The 18,265-nt window shown below is 31.1% G+C and overlaps 1 protein-coding gene and 1 long non-coding RNA gene across 2 annotated transcripts in view; one reads left to right on the forward strand and one right to left on the reverse strand.

The window, feature by feature from the left end:
• Window positions 1–18,265, reverse strand: part of LOC140440299 (uncharacterized) — a 605,785-nt gene that overhangs the window by 348,367 nt on the left and 239,153 nt on the right. The gene's annotated exons all lie outside the window — the stretch shown is intronic.
• Window positions 1–18,265, forward strand: part of LOC140432067 (UDP-glucosyltransferase 2-like) — a 45,874-nt gene that overhangs the window by 14,059 nt on the left and 13,550 nt on the right. The window contains exons 3-4 of the mRNA XM_072519913.1: window positions 4,190–4,797; window positions 15,306–15,525. Coding sequence (XP_072376014.1) covers window positions 4,190–4,797; window positions 15,306–15,525 — 828 coding nt within the window. The remainder of the gene's footprint in view (window positions 1–4,189; window positions 4,798–15,305; window positions 15,526–18,265) is intronic.

Consider the following 18,265-nt stretch of genomic DNA (forward strand, 5'->3'; position numbering starts at 1 on the left):
AGAGTTATGTCGCTTTGCTATTCGTACTGCTAACTGTACATCGTCTTCACTATCCGATTCCGATTTTTGATTATTTGGAGTATTGGTTGTTTCATCTTGATTGGTAGTTTGGTCTACTAACACGATGTCATCGAAGGACATCCTCATTATTTGGTGAACAAAATTGATCAACATCCAATTCATCTTCCAAGGCGCTTTCAATATCAGAGACAGTTGACTCTTGGTCACTTGGAATTTTATCCAATAAGGCGTCAACCTCGTTTTGAGACATATTTTTTAATGCATAAAGCTTCACTTATGATTTTCCATTATGGCAGACTTTATATAGGAAGTGCCATGTGGTCGTGCCAGAATACCACATAAAAGACAGTGATGTACAAACAAAATTGAAATGTTTTTATGCAAATAACAGTACTTATTGTGAAACAGACTTACTTACCCGTAATTTTTGTAGTTAATAATAATTAAATAAACAAAAAATAATTAAAATATGTCGCTCTGTTAACACCGAACGTCCGCTTCAAATGTATGCTTGACTAATTACGTTATTCAGTCAATGTAATTTACTTAAATTGGTTCTAGATCGGTTAGATACTTAGAATATAATATAAGCAACCAATTTTACATATTGGTATAACTGTAAACCGCTAGCAAGTTTAACAGAATTGTTTTTGAAGGTGATGTGATTTTGAAGGGAAATGTATTTTTTGTCACCATAAAACATTTTTGCTGCAGCTGTTGCACTATTACATATATTCTGAAGATGAGTTGTGTATCTGTGATTAATACTGCACTCCACAAGACCTCTAAATACGGAACTATGCTGAATTGAGTCAAATTCTTTCTCATAGTCTACAAATATTAATATCAATGGCTTGTTGTATTCTTTTACTTCCTCTATCAAGGATTTTATTATTTGTAGGTGATAATTCGTTAAAAAACCACTCCTATATCCGGTTAGGTCTAGTGGTTGGTGAAAATTTTGCGTAGGTTCCAGTTGTTATTAATTATTTTCATAAGGAGCTTATATAAATAAGATTATAAGCTGATAGGTCTGATAAGTTTTCAATTCCTGTTATATCTCCTTTTTTATATCTCTATAGGATCCATTCTGCATTACAGTTGTATTTTTGATTAGTAAAGGATTTGTTTTGTATGCTAAAGTATTAGAGTGCTAAAATACTACAATTTACGTTGATAAAATGATATGTAAAAAATTATGATGTCTCCAATAAACCGAAAAGTTTAAGCAGTAGCTTGCTCAGTGGCTCACCGGGCAAGGGGTGAGCAAAAAGTTTTCCCGGTTTTTTTCCATTAATGCAATCAATAACAAAAAAGCAAAGGGAGCCAGGCAAGGTTTAAGACTCAAGAAAAAGGAGGTATTCAATAATATTTAAACTGCATGGCCATAAAACTATTTAGTCTTCTTCTTCTTTTACTTTTTATGTAGACATGACTCTGGCTGTCTTTCAATGTGCCTCCAGTAAATTGTCGTTCCATCATTTTCGTGGTCGTTCTACTAATTATCTTTCTATTGGGGAAACGTCTCTTGTCGTCTTTACTACTCTACTTGTTGTTATTCGGTTTTTATGATCGTTTCATTCTACTCTTTTATTTCTTACCCAGTTCTTGATGTTCTCCACCTTGCATCTACGTAGTATATCTGTACTTCAGGCTCTGTCCCATAGTGTCTTACCATCAATTTTTTTAATTGTTTTGATCTCTGTTGCTTCTAACATCCTTTTTTTCCATTTCTTTTTCGATATTTTTAATTCTCCATATTCCTTATTCAGGCAACCTACGGCTCTATTCACTTGATCTTCCACTTTAGTTTCGAGCTTTATGTAGTTAGATAATGTGATGCCTGAATATTTAAACTCCATAGGAATAAAAGTTTAATACCCTAGAAATTATAGTATAAAGTGATAAGAACTTAATCGAAGAAAAATATAGCAAAAAAATATCAAAATTCTGCGAATAACTAAGAGGTTGTAGGGAAAAACAAAATAATAAATAAAGAGAGTAAAAATATTAAGAACTATCAAGCGAACTAACATTTCAGGATAAATAAAGAAGTAAGCTTATCAGAGGAGGGATGGCCAGGATGGATTGATTCTCGCAAACTAAAGACGCGAAAATAACAATCAGACAAACTAAAAAAAATAAGAACAAGATCTTAAAATAACAGTTTTTAGCGGACTTTTTCCAATAGGTTAATGTTGTAACTATCTAATTGGAACAAGTCACTATAGATTTAATAATATTGTACAACAAAACCAAAAATCGTTTTGTAACGTGTTACCTAATAGATCCTCCTATAATAGAATCTAAAAATGACTTACCTAAGCTTTCTATTTTAATGCAGATAAATATGTTTGCTTTAACGTTTTCAATTAATAGTTTTATACAATTCATAAATATTATTTATTTATCACAAAATTTAAATTACTAGTAGAATATAAACGAAATAAAAGACTATTTTTATAAATGCAGCCCTAACAAATAAAAATAATGAAAATTATTTTGCAACGTTCCACAAAATATTATATACTAACATTACTTAAAATAACAGCAATACATAACCATCCATTTTAACGATTATTTAAAAAATTGCCGCGAATTATAGACTAGTATATAGAAGGAAAATAAGTTTCATTATAATTTTCAGTAGAAAATTATAATGGAATAAACGCATAAACTTTAGAAATCAATCCATAAATACCAAAGCCAACAGTTTATTTATTTAATAAAAAATGATATACAAAAGCCTTGGACCTCGTCTAATGCTTCTCTGAATATAGACTCCGAATATAAATTACACAGTAGCGGTGATTAAATGCAACCCTGTCCCACTCCTCGTCGGATTTGTGTATCTTCAGATTCTGTGTGCTCTATTTCAATTGTTACCGTTTGGTGCTAGTATAATTTTGAGATAATTCGCAAGTCTTGTTCGTCAACTCCAGTTGTTCTCAGAATTTCGATTGATGCTTTTGATTAACGCAGTCAAATGCTTTTCGATAGTCAATAAAATATGCACATACATCTACATTCATGTCTCTGCATCGTTGCGTTAACACATTTAAAGCAAAAAGTGCCTCTCGTGTTCCCAATCCGTTTCGAAATCCGAATTGAGTGTAACTCATCTGGAACTCGCACTTCTTTTAAATTCGTGTATGGATAATTCTGAGAAAAGTTTTAAGGAGATGAGACATTAAGCTTAATATTCGATAATCATCGCATTGGAAGGAATTTGATTTTTTTGGTAATGCTGTGAATGTTGATTTTAGAAAGTCTGTTGGTATTTTACCTGTCATATAATATCTTATTGAATAGTGCTGTTATTAAGTCTAGGCTTTTACTTTCGTTATCTACAGTTAGTTTTAGTATTTCTACATCGATATTGTCTGGACCGGTGGCTTTTTCATCTTTCTGAAATTTTACTGCGTGGATCACTTCTTCTTTGGTTATTTCTCGGCCTTTTTCATTTATTAGATTATCGGTGGATGGTGAAGAACAAGGTCTATCGTCATCAAAAAGAGTTTGTATGTATTCTTTCCATTTATATAGTTTGTCTTTTGTACCCATAATAATTTCGTTATTATCATTTTTTAATATTGTTCCTTGTCTCTTTTTGTGTCTACCTGTCTTTTCTCTTAATTTTTTATAAATAGTAAAGGTGTCGTATTTTTACTGAAGTTGTTCAATTTCTGCACACGATATGGCTTCAATATTACAGAAATTCTTATTCATGCCGTCAACTGGATATCTTACCCTATCTCCTTTTTACCTTTTTCGAAAATATCAACGATACGCCCATATAAAATTAATTATACAGTAATAATGACAGTAAACCATGAGATATCAGATATCAATTATCACTTGGCAATTCATTAATGTCTGTGTCCCGTTTTACGTTTTGATAAGCTTTATATATTTTGCAATAACTGTTTGTTTTTAATCTTGTAAATTTTAGGATCTTAAAAAAGGCAAAAGTTTCCTGTCGAAACGTTGATTTCTATGCAGAATAAAATATAGTTCCAATTTTAATATAATTTATTGACGCTAAACCCAAGAAATACTAATTTTAAATTATGTTTAACGTTTATTTTATGTTAACCAAAATTTCTGTTAAGTAAATTTACCACATAATTTTATATATATAATACTTAGCTGTTTTTGGTATTTTCAGACTTACATGAAGCTGTCGAAGAAATAATGGACCCCAATGAAATTCAACAGTATGGTATCTACGGAAACATTAAATTACTCTACGAGTACACTGACAATACTTGCTTCCATATTGCACAATCACCGGCTATAAAAAAACTGTTAAACGAAAATAAAAACACCAGGTTTGATCTTATTATCATTGACATGTCATTAGGAGGTTGTCTATTACCCTTGTTAGAAAAGTTTAACTATCCTCCAAGTATTGCGGTGTGCCCTTTCCTTTTATTACCATATTTATCAGAGCTTTTTGGAAATACCGTACATCCAGCATTTGTTCCACATATGTTCTCTAAGTTTAGCTCGAAAATGAGCTACTTCGAAAGAATACAAAACTATGTCTACACATATGGAGAAATATATCTGTGGTCCCGAATATACCAGTCCAGACGTACTGAAATTGCCAAAATGGCTTTTGGAGAAGATATAGCTCCCACTGAAAAATTAGAGAGACATTTATCGCTTGTACTGACCAATATTATAATGGGTTTTAATTATGCGAGACCTTTAACGCCAAACATTATTCCTGTTGGAGGACTGCATATTCGGCCTGCTAGAAAACTACCGAACGTAAGTTTTCTCTTAATTTTTCTTAATATGGGATATATTTTGTATTTTATTTGCACATGTTGTTTTATTTCAACTAAATCCTTTTATTAAACGAGTTTTATTTTAAAATATGAAGTTTAAACAAAAATCATTTAGAAAAAAGTTTTCTGTTTTATTAAATACAAAATGTTTGATTTAAATACTTAAAAATTAATGTTTATTATCTTGAATTATAGTAAACACATCGGAATTTTTCGATATATCACACTGCAGAAGAATATTATCGTAGATAATCTCCAAATCTAAAGTTCTTAATTATTAGTTCCATTATTTATTTTATTTTTTTGTATATATATTTAGGGATTCTACAGTATTCACTGCCTTCCCTCGCTCAACCGTTTCCATCTCTCTCTGTTGTTCCATTCTCCATACATTCTCCATTTTTTGTTCTCCTTCCAAATACTGTCGTTACTCAGTTTACATTACATTTAGTGACAATGGTCATAAAGACGTTTATTAAAATCTTAAAACTTTTTAAAGTACTGTCTTACATCTTACATGGTACAGTATTCCAGTTATATATTATTAATCCTCAATTGGAATAGCTGGTTCATCCATTAAAATAATAAATAATTGAATAGAATAAAATGTAGGTGCTAAATATTGGAAAATACTTGGCATAACTCATAAATAATATATGTACAAAGAAATCACTTATCATTTGTTAAAATGTGTTCATTGGCGGCAGTGGTGGACTAAGGCTTAAGCGGGCCCTAGACAACACTGTAATTCCTGGCCCATTCTTCAGTCACGACCATGACATATTTTACTGTTGGTAGTCAAGTTTTAAAGCATATAGTATCAGTATGTAGTTATGCAGTGTATATAAAACTAATATACATGTAAAAAAATTTAATAAACGGTCATAATTATATTAGAGTTCATATTAGAGTTGTTTAATAACTCTTTTCTATATAAAGTAATGATAAACTTTTTATTTTTTGTATATACAGTATAGGTAAAAGTTTATGGTCGGTATGGACCTTACGTGAGATGGAGTGAGAAACACATGTTTAAAAAGAGAGAGGTTTATATCGCCGAAAATACATGAGTGGAAATAATAAAAAAGGGGAAATTCAACGTTGCCAAACTTATTGGTTTTATTTGACCTGTTGTCTTTTTAGCATTTGAACAATGTTCTAAGATAATAAAATTTGGGCGAAATTGATTTAAATGACAGCTTACTGTTTTTTATTGGGAATATGCCACAATTTTACTTTACAATTAGTGTTATTAAACATTTTGATTTCCACTTCGGAAATCGTTTTATATAAATAAAATTTATTAATTTTTCGTATTTTAAGTACGATTTTCGAACTAAAAATCTAATCATCAAAATAAGCTTATTTTAACGGCACATTGTACCTTATTTTCAATAAAAATAATGAAGTGCATTATAACGCTAACAATAAAAAAGCTTCATACAAAATTATTTGGCAAAATCGCGTCTCGGCGTTGTGAAAGTAGTGACCTGGTCTAAGGTAGGGACAGCTGAACCGGCATTCGACAGTCGATACCTAAGAAACTAGAGGTGGGACGTTGACATTTTTATCGTTAACGAAACTGAATCATTTTTCGTAAACAAGTAACTAGTTGATTGTAACCAGTGGTTTCAAATAAGCGAGTACATAAACAAACATAATGGATATTATCGTTTATGTGTATATTTATTAAAGTGAAAGAAACTAATGAATGATATATTTATTATAACTCAAAAAATAAACTAAACAATACAAATAGTAAATCGTACTTACATTTACATTACACATTATTATTAGATCGCGAATCGTCTAAATTGACATTTAAAAACATAAGTTTTTTCACTTTTCTTGTTAACCGTGTTCTTCTTTTATTTAAAATTAAATCAGATTTTGAACATGTGTTCACATTTACAATATTTTATGAATATAGCGGTAAGTTAGGATATACATGGCGATGGTTTTTCCACCATTGTAATGGACTCTCGATACAGGTGTACGTTTAGATGAGTCATGTTCAACTAATTGATCAAAAATACCTAAGTCATCTTTATCGGTTTCTTTTTCTTGTACTGGTTGATTTTCAATGGTACAATCTTCTTCTTCTTTAATTATAGAAGTAACCAGCTTCTTAAGTCTTTTTTTTGTTTTTTTAGCTTCATTTTTATTAAAAAATCCCTGCACTTTAAATCGTGAATCCATAAATATACATAATGACAATGTGCCACTCTGTTCTATCCCTCTAAATCTTTTTGCTAAACCCGATATTAGTAATTGTACTACGTGGGATACTATGGATGTAAGGTTACCGTTTGCTAAAACTTAATTGCAAGATTCTTGCAGGTAGCATACCATAACAATCACTGAACTGCCCTTCAAGTATTTTTGGCCACTTATTGTACTTGTTATTTCTTTAAATGGCCGTAAAATTTGGGAAAATTAAGACCAAATAATCCAGTCTTCATTATTTAGATTTGGTCTAAGTCTGCATTAACTAATAACTATGTTGAACGGATTGCCTCCTCTAACTCGGTCATTATTTTTAACATGTAATAGGTGAAGTTCTACCTAGTTTCCACGGCTTGGATTGGCCGTTTGGGAAATTTGTTATATTGTAGTTAATATTTAAAAGCCTTTCTGAAGGTAAGGTACTTTTTTGAAATGTGTTTTTTGCCGAATTGTCGAAAAAAGACTTTTTATTTTATCTATTTGTACACGACAGCATTTAACCGGGTCCTCCACCAATGGAATTAACGTATAAGCAAAACAATTTAAATGTTTTCATTCCAAAACACATTTAATAGCTTTAGCCATATTTGAGGTATTATTAGTTACTGCAAAATGTACTTTTCGTTTTAGACTTCACTGATTAATAATTTCACTAATTCCAAAAGCAATGTTTTCTGAATTATGGTTTCCAGAAAAATGGCAGCAGCCTAATAAAACCGTTTTAAATTCTAAATTTTCGGTTAAATATTGTCCTGTTAATGCGATGTAACTCTCAGTTACTTCAGATGTCCAGAGGTCAGTAGTAATACAGATATTTTCTACTTCTTTAACAACTTGTGATCTAATAATTTGAACAGTTTTGATATAACATTCCTGAGGTAATGAACCCGACAAAGTTTTTCTTGTTGGCGGTTTATATCCAGGAATCCACCCTGCAAACTTTTAAAAGCTCGTTCTTCAACTATGGAAAACGGATTAAACGAGTCTTTGCATAGATTTAGTAAATTCATATCTATTTGCTTATTTTGTTCTAAACTAATATTTTTATTAATAGAAGTATCCATCACCTTCGAAAATGCATATCAATCGTAAATCGAAACTCATTCATTAATCAGAATACCTAGTTATTTTATTTTCAACGTTAACCGATAGCCCGACTGTCCACTGTCTCGAAAGAGTTATTTTTAGTTTTGTAGTAGTCTCTCAGATTAACTAAGTCCTCGTCGACGTAAAGTGTTCGTTGCTCCTCTGTTTACATCTACACAAAACGTAGTTTTTTTAATCAACCATCAACTAGTTGTCTTAGCAGTGAGAAACCGTAGATTCGTAACTGACAAATAATGATTTAAAATGCAGGGATTTTCTGATAAAAATGAAGACAAAAAAACAAAAGAAAGAGTTAAAAATCTGATTACTTTTATAAAAAAAAGAAGATTGTACTATTAAAAATCAACTAGTACAAGAAATAGAAACTGATAAAGATGACTTAATAGAGAGATATAAAAGAAGTCGACTTGTATTTGTCGGATGATATTTTACCCACAAAAAAATTCGAACGGAGATTGGAACTGTCGATTACAGTGTTAGAAAAACCATCGCCATGTGTATTCTAACTTAACCTCTATATTCATAAAATATTGTAGTATTGTAACAAAATCTGTTCCTTGTGAACACATCTTCAAAATCTGGTTTAATTTTAAATAAAAGAAGAACACGGTTAACAAGAAAAGTGGAAAAACTTATGTTTTTAAATGTCAACTTAGACGATTAACGATTTAATAATGTGTAATGTAAATATAAGTACTATTTGTATATTTAAAATGTGAACGACCCACCTCTAGTTTCTTAGGTTTATTAGGATCGGAACCAGAGATATGTAAAATATCTCTGATCGGAACTAATCGTCTCACTAATGGGCAATGAGCGTCAATAAGAAATATGGAGGGGAGATAAAGGGGAAATATGTTTGTTATTTTCGCTGCTTGCAATGCTTATTGGAACGGGTTAAGTATGCTGTTTTATGCTGTTTTTTATTATGAGTATAAAATGCAATGTTTAACTTTTTCTGCTTAATTTTCGAAATTGTAAAAATCATCTCAAACAGTTTGTTGGAAATATATCAATGAATCATATATTATAACTACATATTTAGATATTCGTCCTTTTGTTGAATTTCCAATATTTTTTTGAAAAAATTTTGACGGATATTCTCAAATTAAAGTTGATGAATGAACTATCTTACAAGTAAAGTTGTACCAGGAACGCAACTCAACAATATTGGCAATATTATTTTAAAGTCGTCTATTTTAAAATGTATAATGTATGCCCGAATTGTCAATATAAATGAGTCAGATAAAATTAAATTATTAGAAGAATTTTTCACCAAAGTAACAAAAAAACAAAATTTGTTTATTTTATTAATGTTTGTATTTTGAGAACGATTTCCGAAGTGGAAATTGAAACGTCAATAAACGTACTTTAACCTTTAATTGTGGCTTATTCCCATTTAAAGAGTAAAATCTTGAACATGCTACAAGAAAATAGCTTCAGAACAATATTCTGTTAAAGAGTTTTGTTTGAAGCATTTATTCTGTCTAAAATATTTTCCTATTATAATAAGTTACAGCACATACTGAAATGTATCAAGATTTTAATGTAAATCGGTATATTCGATCCTTGTTAATTGTTTTTTATCCTTGTTTGAGGAAAAATTACTCAAACAATTTTTAATTTCTTCAGAACTTTTCTTTAAGGATTTCACAGAATCGGTACGAGCAAACCAGCTGGTATCACAAATAGGTTTAATATTTAAGTGTTTGCTTTTACAAAATTTTTAAAATGCGTTTTACCAATGTGTAGAACTTAAAAAAATACGTGAAATTCCTGAACAATATTGAAAAAACTATACTCATTTCCATGTTAATTGTAGCAGCAGTATTGGCCATTAAATTTTTAATGAACGGTTTGCGCATGGTATAAAATGGACAGAAAAAATGTTGTTTTATTCTGGATTGGAGTCCCTTCTTCTTCTTCAGCCTTAAGTAATCCAACTTTGGACATACGCCTCCCCCAGGATTAGAGTTCCTTACTCTGATATATTAAAAGTATTATCATAACTCTGTCCCAGACAGTTAGTGATATCTAAATGATTTAAAAATTCCAAAATAAATTTCTCCTCTTCTAAAAGTTTTCACTAGTATTAGAAAATATAGGTCGAAATATCAAAAATATTTCCTTTATGCCACTTGAATAACGATTAGCTGGTCAACGTAGAATATATGAGATGTTAAATCAATAATTAGAGGCAATCAATTTGGCTTTTTTTATTTTGTTAATTATTGAGTAAATCCATTGATATAATAGAAAAAAATTCATCACATATTATAGACAAAAAATAGTTCATAGTACCGCTGCCATAGTTTTTCATGCGTTCTCGCAAAATGGATCAAACTTGGATAAATATTCCAGAGCACGTATATTATTACTATTATTTTCAATGAAAACACTTCAGTTCTACCACGAAACACTAAAGAATATGAAGAAGTTATTTTGATTGTCGCTATCAAACGTTAAAGTACTTTTTTCCAATATTTTTTTATTAATAATTTGTTTTTCCAGTTCAGTGTAAATCCGTCCGCTAATTTTAGATCTTGTTATAAAAATTAAAATAGCGTTAATGTGATGTAACAGTACAATTAGTTTTTGGTTTCAGTAAAAGCCAATCAATCTCTTTTAACTTTTTCTTCGCTAATAATTGTTTTGAAGAAGGGCGACATAGTTAATTTTCTAATGATTTGTTTTGACCGTTTGTTGTATTGCATAGAAGATGATTCCAAAGATCCATTTATTGATTTTGGTAGATTTTTATATAATACTCTAGCATGGCGCCTGTTAAGTATTCTGGTAATAATGCAATGTAGTTTACAAAACTCTTAATTTCATCATTACTTTCAGATGATTTAAAATTTACATTTTCTTATTTTGTTACATCGTCACAATCGGAATTGCTGATTTTTCTGACTGGTCTTTCTGCAAAGTAATTTCGTATACAAATGATGTTTCTGAAGTTTGAGGAGGTGAAATTTGTAAAAATGATGACGATTGTTGTAATTGTTCTCCATCTCCAGTTAAAAATTTGTCTAACGATCTTTTCATTTGTTTTGCTACTTAACCTCGACCTATTTTTTGTTTTCTTTTTTCACTTCAACTTAAATGTTTATAGGAACTTATTTTAAAAACTACTTATTAAAAAAAAAGCAGGAAATGATTTTCAATTAAATTTATTTTTACTCAATATCACAATCACAAACAAAATCTCAATTTGTGGTATTTTATATTACTATATATTATTTTAATTAAAAAATGTAATACCTTTATAAAAACTTACATTTTTATTTTAGGAATTTCAGAAAGTATTAGCTATGAATACAAAACAATCTATTTGCAATTAAGTCGTAATTTAACAATTTTTAATCAAAACTTGCATTAGATGCAACGTTCAGGAGACTCTGATTTTAAATAGCGAGGTTCGTATTTTTAAACACGTGAATAGTACTACCCTTTAAAGATTAGAAGTCTTATCTGCAATTTTGAGTTTTTTTAGGTAATAACGTCAACACATTGATAGCCAAATAATCTACCTATATGTTAAGAATGAAAGTCCTATCTGCTGTTTAAAAATAAGTTATTCCACTTTAAAATTATGTCGGATCTGCACTTTTACATTTTATGTTAAGCCAATTTGTCGAATCTCCATTTGTTAATATTTTTAGTCGTAACTTTACAAGACGATTTGTAGTTACGACAAATTTGCTTAACAATTGTGTAGTTTCGACAAAATATTCTAACAACGGGAAGATCTAACCTAATCATTCATAGTGTTTCCGACTTTTTAGTTTCTTAAACTAAAAATTAAACGGTTGTAAGCGTTATTCGGCGTATCTGATTTTCAGTTATTTACTAGTATTAATCTTATTGTTATAGTGTTTTTAAGTGTGTTTACATTAAAGTTTATTAACTAAATCAGTAACAATGGACAGAAATAGCAAAGCATTTAAAATGCTGCATATTTTGAATAATCAACAAAGGGAGCAAATACATACCTAGTTTACGACGACGTGTCGTGAAGAAACCTAAACTTCAGCACGATAATAACCCCAATTTTATTTTGTCAGATTCAGAGACGGAAGAAATTGAGGAACCGAAATTAAACAGAAAAGGTTTAAATAAAGTGAAGATTATATTATTAGTGATACAACTAACAGTGAGAGCTGCAAATGTTGTTCCTGAAGAATCTGATTTTAAAGGTGAAAAAGAAGGTAAGGAATACTATCTCCCTTTTATTCAAGAAATCTTGGTAGATATAATACATTTCTTTGTTGAAAGGGTGAAAAAAGATAATTTAACTAAAACAGGGGAAATCCGTAAACGAAAGAAATTTAAAGAGAGCCAAGCAATGAGAAAAATGAAAAAAAAAAAAAAATTAACAGCCACAATTGCTAAGCACGGTGTAAAACCATCTTATATCTCTTGCAAGGGTGCTGGTTGTGTGAATCATTTGGCACATATATTGCCAGCACATTCTATAAATTTTTTTTGTCTCAGCGACACGCTAAAAATGTTATAATGTGGCTTGACAATTGCTCTGCTCAAAATAAAAATTGGGCTTTGTTTACTTTTTTCACGTTTATTGTAACCTCTGTGGATATCGCACGTGGAAAATTAAGCAACAAGTATTTTGAGCCTGGCCATAACTTAGTGGCTGCGGACTCATTCCACCACCAAGTGGAACGCTCCATGAAGCAAATGGGTAAAATATACGATTTTAAAGACTTCTCGGATGCAGTAGCAAATGCAGCAAGTAATGCTAAAATACCTATTACGGAATTAGCTAACTTTTTTGAATGGCAAGATGGTTCAAGTAAATTTTTCTAGAGGTAAATATATACTTTTTCTTACAAAACTGGCTTCACCTTAGAGATAGAAATTAAGGTAAATATTCTAAATGCAAACTGTCTGGAAATATGCCTAAAAGCAGACAAACGTTTTGGAATAATTTACCAGCTTTAATGGAACCTGGAGCTTTAGATGATTAAAAAACTGATTACGACTTTATGTTATTTTGTTTATCTTAATAAACTATAACTTTGATTAAGATAAGACTTTTTTACTTTACGTTATGTTTATGATTAGTTAGGATTAAACGTCGTACCTATCAAAAGTCTGATTTCCAATACTCTGAAGAAAATTGCATGCACTCATTAAATTTGTACTCAAAAAATATATTGCTATATTGTAACAAGATTTTTAATGAGTCATTACAGGTGATAGCAATTAATCAAATCTAAAACATCGAATATCTTAAAATAGGAATTTTGTCAGTTACGACTTCAATTCTTAACAGGGCAGAGTAAAGGCTTGATAGGCACGAGCCTCGATCGTATTTACACACGATACTCGCGGGTATGGATGCATAAGCACAGGAACGCTTGTCCAAAATTGTCAACTTTCTCTTCTTCAAGTGCCATCTCCGCGGCGGAGGTCGGCAATCATCATAGCTATTCGGACTTTTGAGACGGCTGCTCTGAAAAGTTCTGTGAATAACTCTGTCAACTTTACTAATCCACAATTCGGCATAATTTAGATACGTTTTAGAGATCATTACAAATATCACGTTTTCTGTTATAAAAATTAAAATTAATTATAAAAATTAAAAAATAGCAACCTTATTTTCGTGCCCCAAAAATTACAGGCTTTAGGTACGTGCCTAGGTTACTTAGGCCTATGTCCGCCACTAAGTGGCAGGGTAAAAAAAAGCATCTCATCCTATTTGTAGGTAGAAATCAGCATTGGCGTGCGTCGTGACGCTAAGCGACGTGAAGTATAAGGCATCGTGCCCTAATAAATTACTGTCGCCAGAAGTGACCAATCACGACACAGATTGTAATTCTGTCTGGTCAATCACAAAAAATTTTATTAACTGCATTTTTATTGGCCTCCCGGTGGAAGATCGCTCGAGGTAAAGAAAATTCTGGCAACAGACTTATAATTACCTCGAAGAAGCCGGCTAGCATCTCGGAGAGAACGTTTTCTGTCCAGATAGACACGATCTATTAAATAGGGAAAGACAGGTTTTCTTAAAGCTATTTCAGATCGTGTCAAACTGACCCAGCGTTTCACTGATACCACACGACGGTGAGGAATAAACAAAAGTACCAGGTGGGCGTGGAATTACTCATCAATCGGTAGTCGGGCTACAGTAGCACTTCGCCGCCAATAACCATTTGATAGAAATAGTAATTAAAGTCCATGCAGAACTTGAGATTATTTCTCGAGAGCTGGCGGTGCGGAGTGAAGGGCCGTCGAAGAGACAAAACTCTACCGACGTTCCTGTACCTCTCGAGGAGTGTGATCGTGACCACACATCGAGGCGTGAAATGCCGAATCTCTGTAAGACTCAAGGCATCCACTGTGCCCCGAATACTAAATAAATTTTTATGTAAGACAAATTCACCTACGAAATATACCTCGAACTGTTAAAGTATTCTAGTTGCCGGTGGCACGTTGCTGACCACAGAGCCTACGGTGAACTTCTCGCCAAGTTTAAACCTACATCACATAAACTCTACGAACACGAGGATGAAGTCAAAAAACTTTCGCTCCTCCTCCAGACTGGCCGTCGGAAGTCATTCAGAATCTCCGAATAACTCGGAGAATGGTCCAACGGTACGACATTAGGGTTTTAAAACTGTAACCTTCGGTCGTAATACTAGATTGCGTATAAAAGGCAATTAAAGACGCGTGTATTTCTTTGAACTTAAAAACAAATGACCAGATATGTGTGTTGGCGAGTTTGAAAATAAAAATTTAAAAAAACGTAATGTGATCTTTTAAACGATATAAGTAATTTGAATATAAAATTTAATTATAAAATTTAATAAGATCATATTATAATTCAGTCATAAAAAATATTAAAAGCAATACATGTAAATAAAAAGTCAATACTATTCCAAGAAATGTTTATACAACATACGCTCACTGCTGCAAAATTGTTATTACTTTTAAAAATCACATCAAAAATAAAATATCAGCGGATATTTTAAAATTTACCGTACACAAAACATAAATTTCTATTCTATAAGATTAAAGCTTAACTGAACTTTATTTTCTATCAATAAATAAATAATAAGTGTTAACCAAAACACGTACACAATTGCACCAGCTTATATAATAAACAAATTTAACGATTTATTCTCTTTGCAGGATATTGAACAAATTATAACGAGATCAAAACATGGAGTTATATTGTTTGGTTTTGGAACAAACATAAGAACAGCTGATCTCAATGCAGACACGGTGCAAGCAATTCTAAAGGCGTTATCTAGACTAAATGAAACAGTATTATGGAAATTTGATAGTGAGATTATAGACGTACCAAAAAATGTTATTATAAGAAAATGGTTACCACAGAGTGACATACTAGGTAACTATGATTATGTTAAAACTGGAAATGATTAAGGAATATTATCTTGTTCTCATCGATTAGAATTCTTCAAATGTTAAAAATTCTAAGCTTTGAGAGATTATTATCATATATATGAGGCTGATTTATATTATATGGTAATAGGAATTTTTGAAATAATTTTATTTTATTGCTTATTTAACCTTTTTTTTTGGTATTTCAAATATAGGCCTCTTTCTTTTTTGTCCAATTCGTTTCAGTCAGACGCTATTATAACTACATCATCATTATTGATGATGATTATTGAAATATTTTCCACTACATAGTTTTGGAAATATACCGCCCTGACTTATGACATGATCTTTTTGGATAAAGGCTGCATTTGGATTTAATTCGAGTCCCTTACCATTCTCTTACACCCTTACACGTGTTTTAAGCTCTAGTAAGACTTGTAAGGAGACAGGAACCAAATTTTTTGTTTTGAGCAGTACAACTGTCTGCCCAAAAAATCAATTTTTGTAACATTATGTTTTATATTTATAACTGTAAAAATAGACTCAACGATGTTGGGTGCTTTTCGACCAGCCATCCCTCGTGACTAACTACGTAGTAGCTATTTAACCCAGATTTTTTATATATAGGAACAGATGTTTGTTAAAACATACTAAATATCTGGCAAAAAAAAATTCTTTAATCCCTGGCATTATGGGAAGCAAATTAACTGTTTGTAAGTCGATTGGAAAAAAAATTTACAGGGGCTGGTGAGGCTTTTGCAATAAACAACATCGAATTTATAGAATTGGTTAGCCTTTTTTGTTTTATCAATGTGATTTTTATAATGGTCTAGACTTTCCGGGGGTATTTCTTTTTTATTTTCCTTGTTTGCTTTCTTTTCTTTCTAAGTTTTGGAAAACTTCACACTCTAGACATTTGCCCGATTTTGGCATTTTTAAAGAAATGTTCATTTTCTTAATGGTAGACCTATACATTTTTATTGAACAATAGCCAGGATATTTTTATAAAAAGTTTGAACATATTAAAGTAATTGATAAATTTCTGGGTAATTATTTTATGTCCAGTGCGTTATGTCGTCTATAATTACTTACAATTATTGGATGAAGGCTTTCAATATGTGCTTTAATTATATCTTGGTCTAATGTCTTTTTTTGGTACTTGCCCCTATTTGCTTTCACGGCTGTACCCAAAGGAACGCGTTCCACTGCATTGCACAATTCGGTAATAACAGAATCATCTGTATAACCCAAAGTGCGTAATAAAAAATTACGACGAGAAACTTTTTTGTTTATATTTTCTGAAGAAGTGACTGTGCGTCTGTTAACTGTTTTGATACAAATATTTTTCGAGACCCATAAGTCATTGCATTGAGTATCTTTGTAAACAAGGAGATAACATTGGATGTTTCTTTGTATTTCGCAAAAATTTATCTTTGTCTGCTAAAATAGCTCTCCTAAGGTTTTGTTTCTTTTTTCTTTTAACTACTGATTCATGCTTTTCTTCAGGATGTGTAAAAACTATTTCAGTGTCCGCGTTTGTATGATGTATGGCTCCTTCGTTTGTTTCCATTTCCGACTTGTTAATATTTTCATTAATCACCAGACTCTTGAGTTTCCATTCCATTCCAAGATGACAATATCCGTATTTTCATTGGCTACGTCAAGTTCTTGTAAAACAGGTACAGCAAAACTCTTCTCTGCAGCCTTAGTTCAGTCATCCATGTTCGTTTCGTTAGTTTAAATATTTTCATTAGTCACGTAAGGTTCTGTAAAACTCTTACTTCGAAGCTCAGTTTCATCGGGCAGAAAATCGAGTTCAGCAATGCTGTCATTATCCTCATTACTTTTAGATTCATTATTGAGTTCTTATAATAAATTCTTTTGGGTCTTAAAATAAAAAATTGTGCCTAGTTTCTTTTATAAACGTGCCAATATTTGCATTCAAATCGATTCTGATTACGATAGGCATATAGTTGGTATAAGCATGGCTTATAGTTGGTTTTTATTTTAGCTATAAGGTACCAAAAGGTTTGAAGTTTTTTTAATATATTATAGTAAAAGTGGATAAAATTACATCAGTGTATGCATTTTAACTAACTTCGATGTGAGGTTACTATTAATTGGTGTAATTGAAAACAAAATATACGACAATAAAACTAAGGGCAAAAGTACATAATATGAAGTAAAAACTATGTTTTTGAATATCTTTAATATCAATCGTTTATTCTGCAGCCCTAGCCTTGATCATGCCCTAACCTCAAAAAAATTTACCATAAACAGCTAGGCTCATTCACCGTCGTTAACACCGGTATTACTGTTTATCATTGACAATATCAGATGGGTACACCGACTTGGATAACTACGCATATTTTAACACTTTTTAACACTTTTAAGCAAGTTTTTATCACAACACACGTGTACTCAAACAACTTTTTTGGAGGTTATGCGTTGGTTTCTTGAACCAAAAAACCCAGCATCTACCATATTATACTGTCTTTGTAAGAGCATTTTTAATTAAAGGTATAAAAATAAAATAAAAAACACAGTATCTGGCATATACTATCTTTTACACTTCTATATGAGAGATACTGTGTTTTAAAAACCAAGAAAACTAAGTGATTTACGGAGATTTTAAACCTAAAATATAATAAACATTAAGTTATACCCAGAAAGGTGAAAAAGTCAATTATGAAAAATTGTTGGATACTGTGTTTTTCATTGGGACAGCCGTTATATTCTTATTATTG

The sequence above is a fragment of the Diabrotica undecimpunctata genome, chromosome 1 (assembly GCF_040954645.1).
Source record: "Diabrotica undecimpunctata isolate CICGRU chromosome 1, icDiaUnde3, whole genome shotgun sequence".
NCBI classification, from domain to species: Eukaryota; Metazoa; Arthropoda; class Insecta; order Coleoptera; family Chrysomelidae; genus Diabrotica; species Diabrotica undecimpunctata.